At 41.7% G+C, this 26459-nt stretch overlaps 1 protein-coding gene across 1 annotated transcript in view; it reads left to right on the top strand.

Moving 5' to 3' along the window:
- The window catches only part of Slc28a3 (solute carrier family 28 member 3), a 72732-nt gene that overhangs the window by 12883 nt on the left and 33390 nt on the right, over positions 1-26459 (top strand). The window contains exons 2-5 of the mRNA XM_004671001.2: positions 13737-13829; positions 17314-17396; positions 21317-21408; positions 22657-22846. Coding sequence (XP_004671058.1) covers positions 13737-13829; positions 17314-17396; positions 21317-21408; positions 22657-22846 — 458 coding nt within the window. The remainder of the gene's footprint in view (positions 1-13736; positions 13830-17313; positions 17397-21316; positions 21409-22656; positions 22847-26459) is intronic.

The following is a 26459-nucleotide window of genomic DNA, read 5'->3' as shown; positions in this document are numbered from 1 at the left end:
TCTATTTTATGGAAAAGCTTGAGAAGCATTGGTGCTAGTTCTCCCATGAAGGTCTGGTAAAATTCACCAGTGAGTTCATGTGGGTCTGGACTTTTTCAGTTTGTTTTTTAGTCCATTACTAACTATGCTTACTGTCACATTGATAACTTTATGACCAGCATAAATATTGTGGAGTATGGGTATATTATATATACTATCCTCATCTCTCCCCGCAAAAGTGACAGACTTTAAGATTTAAAATCTGAGATAGCTATTTAAAAATTAACCACTATATTCCTTTTTTAAAGTAAATTTTGAAGCTAAAACAAAATGTTGAAGTGGACCCACCATTCTGTAGGTAAAATTTGTAAATATTTCCATATTAGTCCTGCATTTTTACAAAGAACTGTTTATACACTGGCTCAATGAAGGAATTATAAATATTTTATATGTAATAAAAGTGGATGCAATTAATTTGTGAATAGCACTATTTAACCCATTACCCAGCATAGGCAACATACGATTGTTGTTGGTGGTTTTATTTACTTATTTATTTATTTGGTTTTTCAAGGTAGGGTCTCACTCTACCCCAGGTTGACCTATATATTCACTATATGGTGTCAGGGTACCCTGAAACTCATGGAGACTCTCCTACCTCTACCTCCCCGGTTCTAGTATTAAAGGCATGGGCACCATGCCCACCTATTTTTTATTTGCTTGTTTGTTTTTCAAAGTAGGGTCTCACTGTAGCCCAGACTGACCTGGAATTCACTATATAGTCTCAGGGTGGCCTTGAACTCATGATGAACCTCCTACCTCTGCCTCCTAAATGCTGGAATTAAAGGTATGCACCAGGGCTGGAGAGATGGCTTAGCGGTTAAACGCTTGCCTGTGAAGCCTAAGGACCCCGGTTCAAGGCTTGGTTCCCCAGGTCCCACGTTAGCCAGATGCACAAGGGGGCACACGCGCCTGGAGTTCGTTTGCAGAGGCTGGAAGCCCTGGTGCGCCCATTCTCTCTCTCTCTCTCTCCCTCTATCTGTCCTTCTCTCCGTGTCTGTCACTCTCAAATAAATAAATAAATAATTTTTTTTTTAAAAAAAGGTATGCACCACCACACCCAACCTTATTGTTGGTTTTTAAGGCACAGTCTCACTCTAGCCCAGACTAACCTTGAGTTCACAGAAATCCTCCTACCTCAGCCTTCCAAGTGTTGGGATCATAAGTATGAGCCACCTCACACATAAGATGTCAAAATAAAATAAGCAGAGATCTAACAAATAAATTTGTATTACCGTTTGACAAAATTGAAAGGGAGCTGTTATACAGCCATGCCATTTTGGAAAGCTTTCCATTTGCTTAAACAAGTGATCCCCAGAACTGAAATGACTTGGTTTCCCAGAATAGAAACAACTTGTTTTTCTCCCTAAAGCTCCAGCAGTTTAGATCCTTGTTTCTTTTTCCTTTGTCTTCTCTCCACTTGGCTGATGGTCCTAACAATGGGTCTAGCAAAGGCTGACCATAAAAGGCATTCATCAGGCACCTGTCTGGCACCAACCACTCACCTCTTCTTCCAAACTACTCCTTAGCAACAGTTAACCACAGGACAGAAAAGGAAAATTTCAACATCTCCTTCCTGGCCTCTGCCCTGTAACTACCCCAGTCCATGAGTGGACAGCTGGTGCTGATTCTGACACTGGAAACCCTGGGCAGGTTTCCCTTTCCCAGGAATAAGGAATAGGAGCCTGTGATGTGGGAGTCGCTCTCCCTTTGTCTGTCTTTGCTCTGCAGAAACTCACAGCAGCATACTCACTTTCCATGTCTCCTCTCAATTCAAGGCTGGGGTAGAGGCTGTTTTGTTGTTTTTTTTTTGTCTTTTTTTTTTTTTTTTTTTTCCTGGCATGTAAGTTTATATTGCTTGGGTATTAAAGCAGAGCACTCAAGCAGGTCTCTGTGTGTTGAGGGTTTGTTTGGATTTCAAATTACAGTTGTCTGCTGGGTGTTACAGACTTACAATAGCATAGTGAATTGTGAGACTATTTCTTTCTGAAAATTAAACACTGGTCTCTACTAAGTCGATATGATTATTTCCTGTGCATTTGGTCATATATTTTAAAAGTCATTATGAAACAGCTAGTATCTCCCTTTTTTAAACAGAATGTTTTTTCTCTCTTCTTCTTTTCATTTTTAAAAATATTTTATTTATTTATTTGAGAAAGAGAGAGGCAGATAGAGAGAGAATAGGCATGCCTGGCCTCAAAAAAGCCACTGCAAACTCCAGACACATGCACCACCTTGCACAGCTGGCTATACGTGGGTATTAGGGAATTGAACTTGGGTCCTTTGGCTTTGCAGGCAAGTACCTTAACTGCTAAGTCATTTCTCCTGCCTTCTCTCTCTCTCTCTCTCTCTTTTTTATTTTTGAGACATTAATAGAACCATGTTTATTTATTTTATTGAAAAATTCATAAGTATAGACAATACACCATGATCCTAATCTACTCTGGAATGTTCTCTTGATTTTTATATAACCTGTTGTCTAAATTTTATCTATAATCTTATATAATAAACCATTTTCCTATATTAAAAGACTAAACAAAAGGCAATGGCAGGAGCAGAGCATGATGCATAGTGTGAGTAATTCTGCATTTATAATACCTAAAAGAAATCATTAAAATTGCTATAGCTAGTATCAAAGAACCAAGCCATACATTATTGTTTGTAAAAACAGTGAGGACAGGTTTCACTCAGTGGTAAACTGTAGCAGTAGGAAGGGGGCCAGTCTGAACTAAATTCAACTTCAGTTTGCAGAGGTTTAAAAGGGCCTCTTTGAAGGAAGGAAGAAGGAGGAAATAGAGGGATAAGTGTCAACCAGAGTCAGAGGTGTGGAAGTTACAAAAAGCAGGAAGTGAAAGAATAGTCTTCTGAAATTTACTAGATTTGCTAACTGTCACTCATGCAAATTAGGCTCCTACCCTTCCTGGCTAGTTGAAGCCAGAAAGTATCGGTTTCCTGAGTACTTGCAAGTCAGAGTCTTAAAGGCAGTTCAGAGTGAGAGATAGATCTCTTTCTCAAGGGGACAGAAAAAGGAATTATAATGGTACACTTTCTTCTTTAAAAAATTTTATTTTATTTATTTATTTGAGAGAGAGAGAGAAAGAACCAGACAGTGTAGAGATAATGGGTGTGCCAGGGCCTCTAGCCACTGCAAACCAATTCCAGATGCATGTGCCACTTTGTACTTCAGACTTATGTAAGTACTGGGGAATCAAACCTGGGTCCCTAGGCTTCGCTGGCAAGCGCCTTTACCACTAAGCCATCTCTCCAGTCCTATAATGGTACACTTTCCAAACTACTCTAAAAGCTTCAGGAATGTGGAACGAAGTTTACTGAGTTCTCAGGCATTAATAGGAGCTTTTTCAGACAGATGTTTAAGGAGAGCTAGGGTTGGCCTAGGATGAAGCACTGAGCTTTTAGAAACTACACTGGAATTTGTTCATGTCTGTGCTGGGAAGGTGAAGTCATTTTATTGTGTTTTTTTTTTTGTGTGTGTGTGTGTGTGTGTTTTGAGGCAGGGTTGCACTCTGGCCCAGGCTCATGATGATCCTCCTACCTCAGCCTCATGAGGGCTGGTGAAAGAGAAACAGGGAAAGATAACTTTTTATAGGCAGTCAGCCAGCCAGGACTAAAACCTGCATCTGATCCTGTTTCATCCAAGATGGCTGCAAGCAACATTCCCCAGTAGACTTAAAGACAGTTCAGAATGGGAAATAATAGCAGTTTTCCTATTTCTTTCTCAGCTTAGCATATCTGGGTGGGGTGGCCCTTCCTGGGTCATCCTCTCAAGTACACCTGAGTTTGATGGCAAGGCTCATCCCAATGTCTGACCCGTATAAAATGGGGCTGGCACTTGTGCTTATCTCCCTCCCTCCCTCCTTCCCTCCCTCCCTCCCTTCTTCCTCCTCCCCCTCCTCCACCTCCTCTTCCTCCTCCTCCTCCTCCTCCTCCTCCTCTTCCTCCTCCTTCTTCTCTCTCTCTCTCTGTCTCTCTCTCTCTCTCTCTCTCTCTCTCTCTCGTTCTATTTATTTATTTATTTTTAAGGTAGGGGAGCACTATAACCCAGGCTGACCTGAAATTCACTATGTAGTCTCAGTGTGGCCTCAAACTCATGGGGATCCTTTGGCCTCAACCTCCCAAGTGCTAAGATTAAAAGCATTCACTACTACACCCCGCCTGTACCTTTCACAGCTTTTTAAAAGTGGCTTGGTTATATCTTTGAATCTCTTGTGGTCATTGCATTCTCTACCATGAGTTCATACTTGTTTCTCATGATTGGCATTTTGAGTGTTTCAGATCAAATTCGTGATTGAAAAGTTCCATCCTTAACATTTTTTCTGATTAGGGGAAGGATTTGATTCATCTCCAGCATTTGCTACAAGACAGCATATCAGGAGACACATAATATCAATCAGTTGGCTATAAGATGACTTAGGATGGGCTAGGCTGCTCAGTTATAAGGATATATTTTTTTCTTGATCAATATATAACCTGTGGAAAGATACCTCCAGACTATAAATGCCCAGTTGCCCCATTTCATTTGGTTTTCTTAGCATCCATATATAACCTCCTTCCCCTGAATTAATCACTACTTTGAGAGTTTCAAAGTAGTAATGGTAATTCTGTTTGTTTTTATTGTTTTCTTTTGAGATAGAGTCTCATTTTAGCGCAGGATGGCATGGAGCTCATGGTGATCCTCCAGATTCATTCTCCTAATCCCTGGGATTAAGGCATGAGCCACCATTCCTGGTTTTCTTCAGTACTCATTAACTTATGAATAAAATTAACATAAGTGTACCTATTTTCTCTTTGTGAAAACAAATACCATACACGGGGGAGACATAGAATAGAATTTTTTTTTTTCCTCACAGTTCTCAGAATGGAAATTCCAAAGTGACACCAAAGTAGGTTTCATTGTAAATTGGGCCAGAGAGATGTTATTACTAATAGAAATAAAGATGATTTGTGAAGAAATAAAAATGAGGTCTAGAGAGATTGCAGTAGTTGGGGGTGCTTGCTTGCAAAGCCTGCTGCCCAGGTTCAGTTCCCCAGCCTCCCATGTAAATCTGGATGGCATTCATTTGCAATGGCAAGAAAACCTGCTGCATCAACACACACACACACACACACACACACACACACACACACACACGTGCACACGCACACACACAAATAAATAAATAATTTGGGGGGGGAGGAGGGTATAGGTAGGGTCTCACTCTAGTGCAGGCTGACCTGAAATTCACTAGTCTCAGGCTGGCTTCAAACTCATGGCAATACACCTACTTCTGCCTCCTGAGTGCTGGTATTAAAGGTGTGTGCCACCATGCCAGGGAATAAATAATTTTTAAAAAGAAAAACAAACACTCAAATGAGGAAGTAAGCTAATGAGCTGGAAAGGAAACTCAAAAAACTGGGTCAGACCTCAAGATATAAGAGAATTATCATGAGTTCAAGGACAGCCTGGAGCTACAGAGTGAGTGGGACTCCACTGATGCAGGATTTAGGGGTTCAGGAGAGATCCTCCAGAGTTTTTGAACCCAAAGTTTTGGGTTCTGTGCTATCTTTAAGAAAAAATTAATAAAGATGGGCTTAAGAATGATAAAGTATGAATTATTAAGTTTACTTAGGGGGAAATCACAAATTGTGGCATTTATTTAAGGGACATTTGGGTCGAGGAAGGGAAGCTAAAGCAGAATCATAGTAGGAAACATGCTCTCGTGTGGAAAACATGTAGTTTATAAGATTTCCTTTTTAAAAACTATTTTTAATTATTTATTTGCAAGCAGAAAGAGAGAGAAAAGAGACAGAGAGATAATAGGACATGGGTGTGCTAGGGCCTCTGGTCACTGCAAATGAATTCCAGATGCATGTGCCACTGTGTATCTGGCTTTATGTGGGTACTGGGGAATTGATTCATGGTCCTCAGACTTTGCAGGCAAGTGCTTTAACCACTGAGCAACCTCTCCAGCCTTCTAAGATTTCTTTTGAGATAAATTGAGGTTTTTAGAGAAAGACTGGAACAGACCTGCAAGCACATGGAGTAGAGTTCATAAAACTCTTTTAAAGAGAGACATAAAGCTGCAAACACATGGAAAGCTCACTTACAAGAAACTGAAGGTTTTACAAAGAAACTAGAGGCAAGCTGCAAGCATGGGGACAGTAGAGTCTAGGAACTTGTGGAGGAGACTTAGGAGGAAGGTGCACGGCATCTACCATGTGCTTTTTCATGTGCTTGTGGAGGAGACTTAGGAGGAAGGTGCACGGCATCTACCATGTGCTTTTTCATGTGGGGACGTTAAGAGAGCAGAAGTAAGGCTCAATAAAAAATGAGAGGAGAGATATCAAAACAGAGACCAGGAGATTCAGAGGAAAAATAAGTAATAAAGTGGGTTATACTCATGGTTACCCTGAATTTAAAGAAATTGCACAGGTAGCAGACCTAGAGTTGATGAGAGCACCACGTGATAAATCTAGAGTGTAAGGGAAGTATGGTAGATTTGGAGACCAGAGGAAAGTCATACAAGTAAAGTGAGAAATTGCTCCAAACTATAAAACAGAGGCAAGCAGAAAAACCACCCACACCAAGAAGTAGTATTCTGTCCCCTCACCCCACCCCTGCCAAGCTTGGTAAGAGGGAAAGCCACTCACATGTATCCAAGCAGAGATGGGATGGAATCCAGAGGGAATAGCAGGAAGAAGGTCACAGCCTTTATAGTATAGGAAATGCACTCTTTCATCAGATTCAGGTATGTAAGGGGAAGAACTTGTAGGTTTGGTTGGCAGACTTGGGGCTAGCCACCTGGGCTGTTTATTCAGGTAGTGTGCTAGCCTGTGGGCATCAGGGGGCACTGTAGATCAGTCTCAATCAGACACAAGTTCCATTCTTGTGCCATGGTGAGGTGACATGTGGGTGGAAACTTCTGGCTCTCTCTAGGCCTCAATTTCTAACTGAAACTGCCTAAAAGAAGCTAGCTTTCTCCCACCCTCCTTCACTACCTCAAAAACAAACAAAAATAGACAAACATTTGGGCTAGGCAGTTAAGGGCACTTGCCTGCAAAGCCTGAGGACCCATGTTTGATTCCCCAGTACCCATGTAAGCTCAGATGCACTAGAGTTTGTTTGCAGTGGCAAAAAGCCATGGCATGCCTACTATACTCACTCTCTCTGTGTGGTTCACAGGAAAGTACCTTAATCACTAAGCCATCTCTCCAGCCCTGTTATAGTTTAAGAAAGCTCCCTCTCTTACAGCTGAGGCAGGAACCTCCAAATGTTCCCCAGGTCTGTGAATCCTCACTGTCCAGGCTGGAGTTAAGGAATGCTACCTCCTCCTGATCAGGGGAACAAAATCCTCTGGCCCTGAGTAGAGGGTGATATTCCAGGTCACAGTTCCCCCAAAGGCATTTAACAGATGGTTTATATAACTAGCCCACTTAGGCCAGAGCCATTGCCCTTTCAGGGGCCCTCCTTTAGAATGCAAGATCCCCCTCCCCTCCCTGAGAAACCTTCAAACCACTGCCCTCCCATTATTGGGTGTTCAGAAGTTTCTCTATTCCCTTCAGCTCCTCCCTTTCTCATTGGAGGTAAATAAATCTTGGGTCCAAGAGAGTTTGTAGGCAGGCATGGTGGCACATGTTTTTAATCCTAGCAGCACTTAGGAGGCAGAGGTAGGAGGATCGCTGACATTTCAAGGCCACCCTGAGATGACATAGTGAATTCCAGGTCAGCCTGGGCTAGAGCATGAAAAAAAAAAATTGTTTATAAGTCCACTATTCCCTTATATAGTATTCCATGAATACTATACATTGATTATATGTCATTTTTAGTTGTTGTTTTTTTAGTTAGGATATCACTATGTATCCCTAACTGACCTTAAACTTCTATACAGTCCTCCTGCCTCTGTCTTCCATTGTTGAGGTTACAGTCACTCCATGTGGCCTGTCATCCATAGGCCTAAGGAATGGAAGAGGAAGAAAGGACTATGGTGCTTCCCATGTGGGGCAGGTCAGCAGCCCCATTTACCACTTTACTTCCTTTTTTCAAAACAAATATTTTATTTACTTGTGAGAGAGAAAGAAACACACACACACACACACCAAGACAGAATGGGAGCACTAGGGCCTCTTGTCATTGCAAAGGAACTCCAAATGTATGTGCCACCTTGTGCATCTGGCTTTACCTGGGCACTTTGGAATTGAACCTGGGTTGACAGGCTTTGCAAAGCCTGTGCCTTCAACCACTGAGCCATCTGCCAGCCCCCAGCCACCTTACTTTCCTTTACAGTCACTAATCCCCCAGACAGCTGATTTGTAGTGAGGAATATAGGAAGCCAGATGGTTCCATGAGGGGTTATGTCATTGATTTGCAAAGAAAGACCTCAACTGGCCCTCTTCTCCTCCCCAAAGAGCAAGGGGTGAGCAGAGCCCCTCACCCAGCCTTTAGCCTCGACCTGCACAGCCAACATTCCCCACCCCATCCAGTACACTCTGTTAAAATCCCCTAACCTGAGGTTCTGGCTGAGCCCTTTCATTTTCTAGGAACCTCCCCTTGCCTTCTTATTGGGCAATAGCTCTGTATCCGTTCCTTCTCTTAAGTTCTCCATCTCTAAACTTTATCCTATGGTCTGTGGGTTTCATTCATTGAAAGTCATAAGATAAGAATCCAGTGAAATCTTTGTGTGAATGTTGAGTTTCCAGAACCCTCACTCTTGGATTATTGCCTATGCAAGAGCTGAGATAAGGCTCAGATGCTCTTAAAGGCACCCCAATTTCAGAGCAAGAGAGTGTCTTCCATTCAGGAAACTGTATGTTAGATTTTGGTGTAAGAATGCATGCACTGAGATAAACATGATCTCTTGAGTTTAATGTAGAGGTGAAAAGAGAGAATTGGAGAGAGAGAAGAGGGAGATAGAGAAAGAAGGAAGAGAAAGGGGTTGTATGCAACAAGGGGAGAACAAGAGGGCTCAGGAGAGTGAGAAGGAGAAAAAGAGAGAGAAGGGAAAGGAAAGAAGAGAGGAAAGAGAGAGACAGCAAGCATCAGGGAGGAGGTTTGACTGCAGGTCAGAGGTATCTAATATAGAGGTAGTGAGAGCACGTTGCTCAGGTTTTCAGAAACTACGTCCCTCCCAACTTAACACTGTGATGTCACTAGAATTGTCCTTGTGTTCATGGACTGTGGTATAGGCCTAAACAGAACCTACCATCAAGACAGAGGAAAGGACAGCAGAAACAGCAGCACCTGCTGGTCTGCATTTAAGGAACATTCTCTGAACTGCTCACTAGGTAAACAGGAAGTTTTGAAATGTAGCTTTCTTTCCCAGGTTCATGTGCCAACTAAAATCTTTATAAGAGGATACTACCAATGGAGGGTGTGGTTTTAGTAATTTTAAGTGTTCTAGAAAATTGATATGATTTAGAAACTTGATGAGAAGAAGGACTTACTGTAAGAAAGGCCCTTATCCACTTGCACATCCTCCATAGAACAGCCACTGTGCATCTGTAGACACTCAAGCATGACAGAAAGCACTGAAGAGACAGGCAGGATACAAACCCAGGCACTATGTTCTCTAGTACCAGGATCTGTGACTGAATGTGGACTCCGGGGTCATCACCTTTTAGCACACACAGCAACTAAAGCTAAAAACCTAGAGCCTAGTGAGGCATATTATACCTTGCATAGAAATACACATACAACTCCCACTACTTCTTACCCAGTCATCAGCATGGGAGATTTCACTCTGAGAACAATCATGTGTAGGTGGTGTGGTACATTTAGCAATATTCTTAAATAGATAGAAGGAGATAATGGACAAGAAGTAATAAGAAGCCTCAAAATTACATTTTTTAAAATTTGGTTTTTCAAGGTAGAGTCTCACTGTAGCTCAGGCTGACCTGGAATTCACTATGCAGTCTCAGGGTGTCCCTGAACTCGTGGTGATCCTCCTACCTCTGCCTCCCAAATTCTGGGATTAAAGGTGTGTGCCACCATGCCTGGCACAATTACAATTTGAAAAAAAAAAAAAAACAGAAACCAAACATTTTCTTTTCATTTCTTTCTTATATTTTTATTTGCAAGCAGAGTGAAAGAGAGAGAGAGGGGGAGAAAATGGGTATGCCAGAGCTTCTTGTCACTGCAAACAAACTTCAGATGCATGCAGTACTTAGTGCATCAGGCAATTGTTTTCCAAACATCAATCCACAATAACCCCATTATTTGTGGTAAATCCTGGAATGGGAGGCTTTTTTTTTTTCTTCCTGAAAATACAAAAAGCCAAGATAAAATCCATATTCAAAAGTTTCCCTATGTCCAAAGCAGTAAGCCTCCCCTACACACACACACACACACACACACACACACACATACACACACACACCCCACACACACCCCCCACACACACACGCCCTTTTGGTGACCAGGGACTTGAAGAAGCTCCGTAGAAGCAGGTCCTGCCAGCAGGGGGCAGCAATAGTCAACACCAAGAAGCCAAAGCTGCTGCTGCTTGTCTTGGTTATAAAAACCCTTTTACAAAGCCATTTTTAAACAAAACAAAAAGTTTACAAAAGAAAAAGGATACAGAAAGAGGATAACGTGCTTCTTATATCCCCTAAAGAGAAAAAAATAAAGGGGGCAGTGCAAACATGCTCAGCAATAAAGGAGTGTTGAGCTGACAAAGAAGTCTAACAGGTGACTCAAGGGAAAGGATTATTGAGAACTTGGCTGTTGCTTAACCTGGTGAGTCTTAAATCTTGCAGGAATTAAGTGTAAGGGTTGCCGCAACACATTCCAGATAAACAGACTAAGTAGAGCTCTTATTTACAAATTTTCTAACAAATAGTTCTGGAGAAAAAAATTCACTAATTTCCAGCAGACAAAAGTTTAATTGCCAGACATATACAAACAGACACACACACACACACACACACACACACACACAAACACAATCATACCCACACAACACTTCAGGGGTCTTTGTACATATTGTTATTTTTAGGGCATACACTGATTACTATACCTCCACACCCTACCAAAAAAGTTACCAAAAAAATCCCTATTTACCCTCCCCCCATAACCTAAAAATCCCTCCCACACCCCTGATATACAAAGTGTCTGCACAACAGTCATGTTCTACAGACACAGAGCATGCTCAGATGTCACCAGTTCAGATATTACAGTGGCATGGCAGCAGGTAGGGATATGGGATTCTTCCCAATAGTGGTTATTACAATCAGCACCACTGTGAACTAGGCCTTGAACTAAAGTGTAAATTATGGATTTGATACTCAAAAAGAATCATGGATTGAATTTATCCAAGTCAAAGGGAAAGGAGACTGAAACTTGGCTTACAGGCAGATTGACATCCCAAGTCAAACAACAAACTACTCTTTATGGTTAAGCACACTGCTTCTTCCACAGAGAAAACAGTATTCTACTCAAGAGGAAACCAGCCTTTTCACCTTCCCTACCCTTTGGCAGGAAGATGTATTGAAGAAGCCAAAGCTCCTAATGGAGCCAAAAAATGTCCAATTCTAGGCCAGGAAAGCACAGAAGCAGCAACTACGTTATATGAAAGAGCTGAAAGTAGGAAGACATGATGTATCGAGCGCCACATGTGTAATTGGAGACCCTAAGTATTAGCTGTTCAGGTCACCTGTTTCTCCAACAACTTGGGTTTGGTTTTATTTATTTTATTTTCATTTAGTTAGTTAGTTAGATGTTTTGGGTTTTTTGAGGTAGGGTCTCACTCTAGCCCAGACTGACCTGGAATTCACTATGTAGTCTCAGGGTGACCTTAAATTCTCAGTGATCCTCCTATCTCTGCTTCCCAAGTGCTGAGATTAAAGGTGTGTACCTCCATGCTCAGCCTGGTTTATTTTTAACTTAATGTTAACAAAAATTTAAATATCTCTCAAAGTAGGAATTTTTAAAAAATGAGTCCTTAAAGTCCTATCAGTGCTCTGGCAATTAGCAGTGTATTTTCCTCTTCCTGCACTATGTCCCAAATACTCCAATGTGTAGCCTGGTTATATTAGTGCAATATTAAAATCACCATTGTTTACTAATTTAAGGAATTATTGTTATTATCAGTAATGTGCAAGGAGCTAAACCACAGAGCATAAGCTAAGATGTGAACAGCTGGGATACAAAAAGGAATATAGCAAGAATGCACCCATACACAAGTGTGGGTGTGTGTGCAAGCGTAGTCATGTGGACGTGTGCACGAGCGTAGTCATGTGGACGTGTGCGCGAGCGTACTCATGTGGACGTGTGCGCGAGCGTACTCATGTGGACGTGTGCGCGAGCGTACTCATGTGGACGTGTGCGCGAGCGTACTCATGTGGATGTGTGCGCGAGCGTACTCATGTGGACGTGTGTGCAAGTGTATTCATGTGGATACAGTTTTTTGTCTCAACAAGTGAAAAATATAATTGATGTTGGAAATGTGATATTTTCTCAATTCTTGAAACCATCTGAAGTTTTCAAAAACTATGCATAGTGCTTTTTCTAAGACATTGTCACAGCTTCAAGACCAATAGAGGGCATTTCCTGATACCATTTATCCTAGAAAAATGTAAACTGGGATTGTCCCGGCCAGAGGAGAGTTGAACAAGGACCCGAGGGGAAATTAACCTGAATGAGAAAAGGCAAACAGACACAAGAAGGAGACCATGCTAGATGTTTTTCAAGGAATCAGAGTCTTTATTTTTTACACAGTGGTTATATAGGAGAAGAAAAGGAGGGAGGATAAGCTGGCTGACATGATTTAGGGCTTGGAATTGTCAGGAAATCTAGAGGGGATGTAATTAGGTGTTCATCTAATCTTGCCTCAATGACTTAACATCCTGACTGCACCAGGCTTCACATCCTGACCATAAACTGGCCTTTTGCAAAAGATAAGATTCTGTAAGCAGTCTGCTGACCAATGTTCCAGAAGTACCTAACAGAAAGCTGGATGGACCAGCTTTCTGAGTAATGAGTCAGCTTATGAGCAGGCCCAAGCAAAATGGAGAGGCTTTTGCTCTATGGCTCCCGACATGGAATGAAAGGAAATCTGAACACAAGACAGATATCTGCCACATTAAGAAACGGCAGTTGAACAAACCTCACTCAGCTCCTTAAAGTGAAATCAAAGCAGCTGCACAAAAGAAGCATAGTGGTGCTATGAACCTGCTATCCCAGCAGCTGGGAGGCAGAATCAGGAGGATCATGAGTTCCTGGCTAGCCTGGGCTATACAATGACACTCTGCCTCAAATGCAAAGGATATTTTCTTAATTTTATTATGCTCATTACGACTGCACACCAAACAGAGTGTGTGTTGAGACGTCACAAATCCTACATCCGAGAGTAAAATTCTCCAGCACTGGTTGACTGCGCTGTGCTTTTCTGACTACATTGAGATGTGGGGAAAAGGACAGTGGACACCTGCTATCCCTGTCCTGGCTCTTCCTGTTAGAACATCAGCACAGAGGAGGGCAGTTGCTCTGCTTCCTCAACATGAAGCACACTAATCTTCCCTATCAGAACAAAATAAGACAAAAATCTCTTGTGTTTCCTTATGACTCCAAGACTCAATTCTGCCTTGAATCAGATGCCTCTTCTGATACTTAGTCTTGGCTTGTGCTTGTCTCATTCTTCTAGGCATCTTTACTGAAGGATGTTGTGTTTTGTATCTGATATTCTGCTTTTTTTTTTTTTTCTCCTAAGGATGAAGAGTTTCTTGAAAACCAAAATATATCAGAAAACGGCTCAATAAACAATAGAGTTGTACAAAGCAGGAAACAAGGAAGTTCCAAGCAGGTAGGTGGGGCTGGAGGCTGGTCCAGGCACTGTCAGCATGCTAGCACTGTGCCCCTGGCATGTGCCTGTCTGTGGGCAAAGTGTGGTGCTCTGCGGGCTCTCAGAAGAATGGATGAATTGGTGGTGAAGACAGCCTCAGGAAGAAAGCACGTGCGCCCACATCTGTCAGTATTTATGCACTTGTCCTCAGAAGTTCCCAAAGGATGCTCTGTCCCTAGGCATCAACTAGCACAGGGTGACAGCTGTGTGATCCACCTACTCAGCAGGCTGAGACAGGAGGATAGCTTGAATGGAATGGAGGAGTCAGGGGACAGCCTGAACCACATAGAGAGACTTCCACTCAAAAGAGGGAGAGAGAGAATAGAGCAAAAGTAAAAAAGAAGAAGAAGGAAGAGGAGGAGAAAAAAACATCTGGACTCTAAGGAAAATGAAGCAAGAAGGATGCTGTGCCCTGGCTTTAAGACCAAGTCCATCATGCCCAGGGTGCCCTAGCCTGCAGCAGTCTTGACAGCTCTTTTTGTGTTTGTTTCTGTTGTGGTTTAATTTGGTTTGGTTTGGGAGTGGAATGTGTTTTCTTTTGTCAGTTTAATTTAGCTTAGTTTAGTTTAGACTAATGAGAAATGGTCTCATGTAGTTCAGGATAACTGTGAACTCCTGATTCTCTTGCCTTGGTCCCTATTACCTCTCTTGTCTCCATCCCTCTCCCACTAAATCCCACATTTCCAACTAGTCCCCTTCCCACTTTCATGTCATGTTTTCATGTATTTGTGTGCACATGTGAGTGTGTTACCTACTGAGTTTCACTAAGGTGCTTGTGTGAGCATGGGTGGGGAGTTATTTGCTGAAGTCTGGACAATCTCCCCACATCTATACCAATGAAGAACATGACTCTCCCTTCTTCAGCAGACATTAGCTGCCAATAGCATTGCTAGGAGTGGGGTCTCGGGTCCCTTTCCCCATGCATGGTGGGATATTGACAGGCACAGTCTTGTGCAGGAAACCACAGCTGCTGTGAGTTCATGTCATGTCCAGAAAACAGCATTCTACAACACTCCTCACCATCTTCTGGCTCTTACATTCTTTCTTTTCTTCCACAATGTTCTCCGAGCCTTAGAAAGAGGGATGTAGATGTTCCAATTAGGGCTGAGCACACAACAGTCACTTTTTCTCAGCACTTCGGCCAAATATGCATCCTGCTAAAGCCCACTGTGAAAAGAAACTTTTCTGATCAAGACTGGCAGCAGAAATTAATTTGTGGGTAGAAACACAAGTATTTAGAAGGTATAGGATTTCATTTAAAGAAATTCTTCTGCTAAGGAAAAGTCAGTAATTAACTGTGTTTATGAAGTAATCCCAAGTGCCTAAGTTTGGAAAGTTATCACAACAGAAGAAAAAAAGAGAGGGGAATTTAAGGAAAGAAAATCAATGCCTAGCATCTTGGACCCTGGCCATATTTCAGAGTCCAGAGTGCTCATCATTACACAATAGAACCCACCCTTAGCCTACATTAATGCAAACATATGCTGACATGCATGTGTCATCAATTACTTTCTAGTTATTGATCTCACTAAATATATTGGAAAATGTTCATGTCACTAAATGGTCTTCAACCAAGAAACAAAACTTTCACAGCTGTTTATAGCAGCTGTGTTCATAATTGCCAAAAGTTGGAAGCAGCCCAGATATACATCAGTAAGTGAATGGATAAATAAAGAAATGTTGCTCCATCCACCATGAAGCCATGAAAAGAACCAGAGGAATCTTACATATGAGTGAAAGAAGCCAATCTGAGATGGTGACATCTTGTACTGTCACCATACAACAACCTGAAAAAGGCAAGACTGTGGAAGCAGTAAAAATATCAATGGTTTCCAGGGTTCAGTGAGAAGGAAGGGGTGAATGGGGAGAATTGTAGGACGCTGAGCCATTCTGAATGATAATGCAATAGTGAAATATGCAAAATCCAGACATTACACAGAACCAATGAACAAGCTTTAATACAAACTATGGAGCTTGGGTGAAAAGTGATGCGTCAGTATTGGTTCATTGATAGTAACAAAGGGGCCACTGTGGTACAGAATGTTGATAGTGAGGCTATGTGTATGAGAGTATATGAGAAATCACTACACTTTCAGCTCATTTTTGCTATGAATTGAAAATTCCTCTAAAAGTCTAGTTTTTAATTGTTTCACTATAGAACAAAACAAAATTTAGATACTGTACCATTGTAAACAAGAATGTACTGGCAGAGTAGCAGATAATTTGGCTGCAGTGGGCTTTGGTGGACTTGGCAAAGGCCATCCAATAGGTGCCACATAGTGAGCAGGACGTGGGTAAGTGACCACAAAAAGAAAAGGTGACCCTTTCAGTGTTCTGACATGAAGATATCCTATGGCAGTGGATGTTAAAGGAGTCTTGATGTGTAGTTTCGAAACAGTGAGAAAAGATTAAAAAGAAAAGGAGTAATGCTGGACATTCTGTCGGTGGTGGGAAAGTTGGGGTGCTTTCACTGCAAGAAGATTATGTCATTCAAATCAAATATCAAACTATTAGTGAAGTTGGAATGCGAGCTGGAAATAAATAAGTAAAACTCATCTCTACCCTGCCCTCAGCACCTGAAGCTCATACTCAGCCTCTTCCAATTGTTTCCTGGCCTTCCTAGTTCTTTAGTCTACCTCACAATATGAAGGGAATCTGAACTACAAGTGTAATTGATTCTCTTTCTGGCTCAAAGCAAGATAAACACTATAATTTAAAGAGCAGAGGATATGAATATGGCAGAAAGCAAAAGCTGAAATTTGGCATTATATCTGTCAGTACATGCTCAGAAGTGCTCCACATGCAGGCTTTTTCCCCAGCTGACCCTGCTATTGAGTCCAGCTCATCAGTTGAAGCATTACTGGGGAATGAAGACAGGAAGAAATTCTTCTAAGTTGTTCTGGAAACAGAATGGATCATGAATATTTGAGAGCTCACACTGTTCCCAGAAAAATTATCCATGAAAGATAGCCTAGGTATATACTACTCCCAAGTCATCACAGCTAGGGCTACCTGGACAAAGGAAATGTTCCACTGAATCTCAAGGATGCTGGTCCCAAAGGAAGGTTTGTCAGCTCTTGAAGGGCTAGGCATGTATTCTGCAGACCAAGCTTTGGTGCAATGCAAAGTAAGATAGATGTAATCTTTAATATTAACTCATTTTAGTCGTTGCCTGAGAACAGAAATGCTGTTAAACGATTACAGGAACAAAAAGTACAAACCTGTTCCCTTTTCAAAAGAAGAGGGGTATTTTCAGTGGCTCCTCTGGGAGAAAGGGGAGAGATAAATATGATATTGAATTTCTTGTGGTTATAAGAGAAAAAAGTCTGCACAGAAGGTAATAAAACCCATTGAAAGTTCTTTACCCAAATTCTGAGCAAAGACGTTTAAGGGTCCATAATCCCAGATTCTCATTATCCATCTCTACTCCAATTTTGATCTCCAGGGTCACAATCAGATCATGATTGAGCAGGATTCTCCAGGAAACAAAGAAGATACAGAAGATGACCAAGACACACATCAAAAAGGGTACAGTTCAGGGCTGGGAAGATGGCTCAGCAGTTAAAGTACTCACTTGAAAAGCTTGCCATCCTGGGCTCAATTCCCCAGCACCCTTGTAAACTGCACACAAAAACTAACCCATGTGCCTAACATTCATTTGCAGTAGTAAAGAGCACACACACATACACATGTGAAAATAAAAAAGGCAGGGGGGAGGGGGAACACAGTGCTTAAACCAATACAATAGCCACACCTGCCTTTGTTTATTCCCTGTATTTTATTGGTTTGTTTAATCCTCATCTATGTTAAAAATTATTATGAGTCATTGGAAATTGTCACTACTTCACCCACCCACCAATAGTACTTCCAGAAAATCAATGGAGTTCTAGGATGGTCAATGTGCTGCCCTAGAAACTGGATATCTAGAGTTAAATTCACCTAGGACAATCTTCTCATTAAAGGTATAAATTACCAACTAATTGCTCCAGTCTACACAAATGTACTTCATTCATCTTCCCAATATCAGTCAATGGCAATTGACTTCTCTCTCTCTTTCTCTCTCTCTCTCTCTCTCTCTCTCTCTCTCTCTCTCTCTTTCTCCCTCTCTCTCTCTCTTTCTCCCTCTCTCTCTCCCTCTCCCCCTCCCTCCCTCCCTCTCCCCCCCCCCTCTCTTTCTGTAAACTCTCACTTTAGCCCAGACTGACCTGGAACTCACTCTGAGGCTGAGGTTGGCTTTGAATTCATGGCATTCCTCCTACCTCAGCCTCCTGAATACTGCGAATATAATCATGCATCATCATGTCCAGTTTGCAATTGATTCTCAAAATTCAATGTACTTTAATGCTCAACAAGTCATTAGCCTTGCTATCTTGTACCCTCAATTGTTTCAAGTCCTTAAAACCACAAAGGGTAGGAGAGCCGCTGTGCTTATGCTTGGGTTGTGTATGGGTTTTGTTTTTTGGTATTTGTGAAAGGTCTTAATGTGCATCCCAGGCTGAGCTTTAACTTGCTGTCTTTCTGTATCTGCCTCCCAAATGCTGGGATTATACACGTATGCCACCACATCCAGCTAAAGCAAGATTGTTTTTATTTTTGGACTAGTAAATAAAGCTTAGAGACATAACTTACCTAAGGCCAGTCAGCTAGAAAGCAAGTAGCACTTTTGGAATTTTCAGCCTCAGATTACTTCTCCAAGATTGTCTAGTACTATTATAATACATTACAACATTTGTCCATCTTCTAACCTCCTATTTAAATTTCACTTACATTTAGGTGTCTTTTGGAAATGTTATTTCTATGTATTAGAAGATACCTCTGAAAGCAGTCAGAATTAGGGGTGGGAGGTCTTGTCGCATATGTATTACCAAGAACAGTTATCATCTCAGAAATGAAGCTGAGTTTCAACCACCATTTATTTTAGGAGTCTTTTTCCCCCCTTTGGTTATTTACTTAATTAATAGTAAAAATCTTACATTTAAGAGGAGTAAATATTTTAGGTTCAATTTATATTGCTTACTTATATAACAATTACAATTACATTATATATATATATATATATATATATATATGCATATATATGATAAAAACAAGCTACTAAAACATGAGAGGGTGGAAAATCTCTTGAGAAGGCAATAAACTTTCTTAGTAACAATATGAAGTTACAATATGAAGAACAATATTTTATGAAGTTTGGTAACAAGAAAGAGAGCTGGAATTTCAAGAATTTGTTTCAGTAAAGTAAGGGTGCTTTCTAACAATATAAAACAACATGCATATGTAATCATAACTTTTCACATTTTAGTTCTCCCTGACTCTTGCATGTGTACCCTCAAGGAAGGTTTTTAAAGAATATGGAAACTTATTCAGAATTTTGGTGCAGAGGAGCTTTCCTAGGGCTGTTGTGTATGGACTAGATCTTTTCACTCTTAGGCATAGGTGTTTCTGGAGGAACTGCTTAGCTATAGCATGCATATTTTATTAATGTACACTTATTTTGTTCACATTTTTGTGGAAGTAAAATTTGTAGTACTCTTAAGCATAATATATAAACATGATCCTATTCTCCTGATGGCTAAATAACATTCCATTATGTACATATATCATACTTTCTTTATCTGTTCATCTGTTGATGGGCTCCCAGGCTGATTTGAAAGTTGTCTTTATTGATCAGGGCCACGATAAACATAGTATGCATGCATCTCTGTTGTGTACTAATGTTGATTCCTTGGTGTATATGCCAAGAATTGGTGGATCAGATATCTACTTTTAGTCTTTTTTTAATTAGTTTTGTACGCAGCAAATACAGTCAATTGGTACCATTGTTAGGCTCATCCATGTCCTACCCCCTCCCTCTGCCCCCCCCCCCATCTTGTTGAGGTAAATAGGTCATGCACTCTAGAGTTAGCCCACAGTTAGAGGTAGGATAAATGTCTCTGCATATCATGACCCAACATGTGGCTCTGACATTCTTTCCGCCCCCTCTTCTGCAAAATTTCCCTGAGCCATGTTGGGTTCATTTTTGGTCTGCTTCAGTGATGCGTTGGGGGCCTCTGGGGCTCTGGCTCTCTGATTTGGTAGGAGTTGATTTTTCCCTGTGTTGATCTCCTTCACTCTTGTGCTGGTACCGGTTCACCAACCAAACAGCAACCCTGCCTGCCTTGCCAAGCGCCCCTAGTTTCAGCATGGGTCCCCCCCCCACCACCACCACCACCAGGCACGATGGTGTGGCTCTCTCCCCAGGATCCACAACCACCGGATAAAGAGAAGCAGACTCCCCAAAGGAGAGCAAGCTAGCACCAGACAAATGAGACAACCCTCACCCTTCCATAGAGAATGCAAAAGATGCAGGCCCTCCTGTAGCTCACGACTGGCGGCAGCCTGCTAATGCAGAGTGGGCCCATGCCCGGGCATGTCTAGGCTCGTTTCCCAGACCCGGTCCGGTACCACACCGCTGAGGGGACCAGTCAGCGAATCAAGAGCAGCTGGCCTCCCACCACGGCTGCCACCACCACACCGCCGCGAGCGCGACTGGGCCCCTGCTGCTAAGTAGGCTAGACCATTAATCCATAGAGGGCTGAGAAATTCTCTTCGGTGGTCAGATGTCCTCAGGTTTCACTAATGTGAAATGCACTAAATCAACCACCAGGGCTCTGATTGTTTAGTTTAGACAAGAAAATGACCCAAGTGTCCATTTTCAGTTACTCTACTTGATAGGGTCACACTGCTGTGATGGACTACTACACACTTTCCTGGAAAAAAAAAAACAAAACAAAAAACAGATAAAGCAGGGCATGGTGGCACATGTCTTTCAATCCCAGAACTCAGGAGGCAGAGGTAGAGGACTGCTGTGAGTTGAAGGCCAGCCTGGGACTATAAAGTGAGTCAACCATGGCTAGAGTAAGACCCTACTTTGAAAAAAAATAAATAAAAGATAAAGTCAGTGCTCTAGTGGATACTTCTAGTACCTGCTAGAAGTCAGTCTCTACCACTATGACTGAACCCTCAACTAAAGGTGATGCATAATCAGCATTTTCTATATTAGACCATGAGATACTTAATCTTTACAATACTTTTAGTTATCTAATATCTTCTAGAGTAGCATTTTGAAATCCCAGAGCACACATACCTACCAATGACAGTTTCACACAGTAACAGCTGTCTTTGTATGATGATCGCTGATCCTTCTGTTCAGGAGCACTCTCCTTCCTATGGTTTCCTGCTCTGTCCCCCGGAGTGTGGCACACTCAGCCTGTGGAGGCTAATGCAAGCCATGGCCAATGTAAGTCAGATGAGATACAAATGTCCCATTGCTATTTTGTTAGGCATGACTCTGGGAGTGTGTTTATTATCTGCTTGGTTGTTTTACAAACCCTAACCAAGGCATAGCACGCCAGCGTATTTCATGTCTGGGTGTTCACTTCTGCCTCCCTTTCTGCTTTTTGTTGCAGGTATTTGGAAAGGAAGTATGATACAGTTTGTAATTTTTATAGAAAACATAAAACCATTCTTCGAAACATCATCTGGGGCATTTTATTAACTGGTAAATACTAAGGGGCAATGGGATGATGCTATCTTTTTATCAGAAATCTTCCAAGTATTAGCTTTCCATGGAAAGAAAATAAACCCTTCCTGCCCCTGGCCCTCACTCAGTCATCTACAAAGGAGGAAAGTAAATGAAGGAGTCTCAGTAGGGGAATCCTATGCACACTGCTTCCCTGGCCCATGTGTGAGGCCAGTAGGTAATTTTTGAGTCACCTGTTGCCTTGGTGCATTTTCTGTTGCTATAACTTGGTCCAACAGACTATGTCACAGAAGTCTATTCAGCTCCTGGTTCTGGACACTGGGAAGTCCAATACCAAGGTGCTAACATTGGTGAGGGCTTGTTGATTAACAGTAACATGGAGACAAGCTTCTTCCCAGCATGTGACATAGCATACTTGTCTCTTTTGTGTTTTACTAAAGCCTCTAATAACCATCAGGGATGTTGTTATCCCATCCTCGGACCTCATATAATCCCAATTGCCTCCCAAAGGTCTCAACTCCAATATTATCACTACATGGATTTGAGGATTAAGCTTCCAACACATGAATTTTTAAGGGATACATTCAAACCATAGCACCTACCCTACTTTTGGGGCTCATAGAGCCCTTGCTATTGTGATATGGTTCCAAGGGAGTGCTTTGGTTCACACAAATTCAGGCAGCTTGGGTACCTGGCAGGCTTAACAGTAAGAAATACAGAATAAGGCCTAGGGCCACCTGGCCCACTCTTCTGGGCTAAAGGAAAGATGAGAATGTATTCCTTTTTTTTTCTTTCTCCAAAACAAAGGAGTCCATAATTCATTGTAAGGACTTTTGTGTATAGAATGTAAACATTCTCACTCAAGCCCATAGATACTAGTTTGAGACAGGCAAATGACCAAGATCAGTGGTTTGCTGGTGCTCAAACAGCTGGCAAAGGAAAAACAATGAAAGCTTTCATTGTGTTAGGCCACATACTCTTTTGAGCTTGGCCTTCTTCTCTCCATTTGAAGAGAGACTCTTAGCACCTAACTTAATTAAAGGCAAATAAAAGATTTAGGCTCGTCACACATTTAAAACAGACTTGCTCTGAAAGGAAAAACAAAAAGACAAAACTTCACCCAGAGAAGCCAGTACTATACCAGAGAAGCCCTACATCCAATGAGTTCTTGATTAAACTTCCCCTTGCCTTAGCCAGATCAAAGCTGGAAGTTGGAGTACAATTGGCCTTGATGATGTTCAATGTCTACATTTGTTTCCTGAACAGGTTTCCTGATTCTGGTGACTGCAGCCTGTGTGTTAAACTTTCGAAGAGCCCTCCCTCTTTTTGTGATCACCGTGGCTACCATCTTCTTTGTTGTCTGGGATCACTTGATTGCCAAATATAAACATCGAATTGGTGAGGTCTTGTCTCCAGGCAGAAGGCTTCTCAGCAGTCATTGGTTTTGGCTAAAGTGGTAAATGCAACTTGTTCTCCTACTGCAGTTGAGGGGTTGTGAGTCTTTACCAACACTTCCAAAAATGGCTTCTAATACTGTCCTCACTGGTACTAGAAGCACCCTCCTGGGCAGTCATAATGCCTTCACTAATGCAGACCAAGAAGAGATGAGGACTCATGTAAAAGATTCCTACAAAGCTCCTTAATTTAAGTGCTAGCAACTGTCTAAAAGAAAACCTAATAATGTCCTTTGTGGTTACATTAGAGACACCTACAGATCTACATGTTAAGAATTAGCTAAGAATATAGGAAAACACAAGGCTTTAGTCATAGCAAGGATGATGTTGTAGTCACCTCCTTGTTGCTAGGACAAAACACCCAACCAAAAGCAGCTGATGGGAGGAAAAAAAGAATTTACTTTGACTTCATGATGGTGTGGCATGAGCTATACATCACCTACTTGCTACAGCAGGTGGAAAACAACAGCAAGAGTATGATCTTAGGTCTTTCAAGGGAGAGCTGTCTATAATAGCCCTAAGTATTCCACCTACCAAATTGCCAAGCTGGGGCCCAAGCACTCCTAATACATTAGTTTATGGAGGAACATCTGATTGAAACCATCACAGATGACTTCTGCTTTCCTCCCAACTTGTCAGTGGAAAGATAACATGATCAATATGATAATTGTTTCATGGTTCAAGGAACAGAAACACAGATGCAATCTAATCTCAGTGCCCATTTAAAGGATTGGTTTATAAGTGCAAAATAGTGGGGATTGTGAAGATGGCTGACAATATGAAGAGCTTTTTGTAACATTTTTTTCTTATATTAGTTACACATAATCTCTTTAAAATCATTTATATATATTATACATCATTGATTATATTCAGTGATAAATATATTCATTTTAATTTTTTAATTTATTTACCTATATCTTATAAATAGGAAATGATGACCAAGATAAAATGATGACTCAATTGCTTTTTTGTTTAAAGTGTGTGATAAGCATGAACATTTTTATTGGTGTTTGATTAAGCTAGGCCAACTGATGTTTCATTATTCATGTTTCTTTATCAACTAGTGAATTCAATAACTTTTTTTTTTCTTTGTGAAAGATTTTTATTAACTGTCTTTACAGAGAAACATCCACCCCCAGAAGCAACTGCCAGGGAGATCCTGTTATGCTGCAGGGACTGGCTGGGCATGGCGGGTGGCTCTGGCTTCCCAACCCTTTGGAATGGTGGGCAACATCTCATCTTTGGGTTCCATGGCATTTATGTGCTTCCTAGACCCATGTTACCACGTGGGACCTGAGACAGCAGCATCTTCATTTGAAGGGACACCCAGCACATCTAATTTGAGTGGCACATGTCACATGGTAGTGTCAACATAATACTTAATAGGATGCTGACTGCAGGTCACCAGGCCACCTGCAAACTGTGTGGACTTGGCCCTCAGTGCTTGGAATTTCCCAAAACTCATGACCTCAAAACCTATGTCCCACTCTCCACAATGAACAGCACTGTGCACAGCATGCACTCTGAGAACGTCTTGTGTCCTGGTGACTATGATAATGATCTTTGTCCTGATCAGTGTAATTCAGACCTCGACTCCAGAGTAGCCATCTTCAGCCAGCTGTAGTGTGAGAAACTGCAATTAGATTCAGGCTGGCCTCAAACTCACAGTAATCCTTCTACATCTCATCCTCTCAATTCTTCCCATGCCTTTTTCTCCTTAAAAACTAGAGATTTACTTGTTTCACCAGTTATTCTTAGTTTCAGCTGGGGCCCTTTTGAGGTATGATGGGGTGGTTCTCTCCTTAGGATCTGTGTCTATCTGAAAAAGAGAAGCAGATTCTCTGGTGGAAAGTAAAGTTAGCACCAGGTAAATGAGATAACCATTATTATTATTATTATTATTATTATTATCATCATCATCATCATCATCATCATCATTTGTTTTTTGAGGTAGAGTCTCACTCTGGTCCAGGCTGACCTGGAATTAACTATGTAGTCTCAGGGTGGCCTTGAACTCATGGTGATCCTCCCACCTCAACCTCCCAAGTGCTGGGATTAAAGGCATGTGCCACCACACCCAGCAGCGAAACCATTGTTCTTTTTTGTTGTTGTTGTTTATTTTTAGTTATTTACTTGAGAATGACAGATAGAGAAAGAGGGAGAGAGAGAATGCATGTGCCAGGGCCTCCAGCCACTGTAAACAAACTCCAGATGTGTGTGCCCCCTTGTGCATCTGGCTAACGTGGGTTCTGGGGAATTGAGCCTTGAACCGGGTCCTTAGGCTTCACAGCCAAGCATTTAACCACTAGGCCATCTCTCTAGCCCCTAAACCATTATTTTTTTAGAGAGAATTTTATAGGTGTAAGCCCTCTTGTAGCCCATGATTGGTGATAGCTTGATAATGGAGAGCAGGCTCATTTTTGGATATGGTTCTGACTTGTTTCCCAGCTCCAGCTATGGGTTCTGTTCCATTGAGCGGATCAGTTAGCCACATCAAAAGCGGTTGGTTTCCCACCATGGCTGTGTGCCACTATTGCACTGTGAGAGCATCATGACAGGTTATTTGCTGCTAAGTAAGTTAGACCATGAGTTGCTTGGAGTGCTGTTTTCTTGGTGAACCTGGTACCAGCACAAGGGTGAAGGAGATTGACACAAAGAACAATCAACGTCTACCAAATCAGATATCCACAGACACAGAGGCTACCAACACCTTGTCACTGAAGTAGACCTAAAATGAACCCAACATGGCTCAGGGAAATTTGCGGAAGAGAGGATGGAAAGAATTTCAGAGCCACATGCCAGGTCATGATACACAGAGACATTGCCTGTTACCCATAACAGATGGCTAACCCCATGTACCCCAACAAGGAGGGTCCATGTGGTGTGGGGAGGACAGGGAAGAGGCTAACAATGGTACCAACTTGACTGTATTCACTGAGTACAAAACTAATAGAAAAAATAATATAAATAAATAATACAATAGTGAAGGAAAGAAAAAACAAAATAAAAAAACAAATAACAAACAAAAAACCTAGAGATTTAGACTGGAGAGATTGCTCAGTGTTTCAAAGCACTTACCTGCAAAGCCTGCCAGTTTAGGCTTGATTCCCCAATACCCTCATAAAGTACACAAAGTGACACATGCATATGGAGTTCATTTGCAGAGGCAAGATACCTTGACATGCCCATTCCTTCTCTCTCTGAGTACAAAAATAGTAAATAATATTTTAAGAACTAGAGCTTTAAGCTGGGCATGGGTGCAGACTATTAATCCTAGCATTCTGGAGGCTGATGTAGGAGAAAGCCCTGAGTTTGAAGCCAGTCTGGGCTACTGAGTGAGTTCCAGGTCAGCCTGGGCTACAGTAAGACCTACCTCAAGAAAAAAAAAAAATCTAGAGTTTTAAAGATTGCCTTGAGGCCTGAAAAGATGGCTGAGATGGTAAAGCACTTGCCTGGCAAGCATGAAGACCTGAGTTCAATGCCAGCTCTGATGTTAAAAAAAGAAAGAAAGAAAAGAAAAGCCAGGCATGATGGAGGGAGCTTGTAATTCCAGCACTGAGGAACAGAGACAGGTGTATCCCTAGGGCATGCTGGCCAGGCAAGTCTAGCCTACTT

Source organism: Jaculus jaculus, chromosome 12 (genome assembly GCF_020740685.1).
Source record: "Jaculus jaculus isolate mJacJac1 chromosome 12, mJacJac1.mat.Y.cur, whole genome shotgun sequence".
Taxonomy (NCBI): domain Eukaryota; kingdom Metazoa; phylum Chordata; class Mammalia; order Rodentia; family Dipodidae; genus Jaculus; species Jaculus jaculus.
Note: the sequence above shows the minus strand (reverse complement) of the source record. Positions and strands in the feature narration are given on the sequence as shown.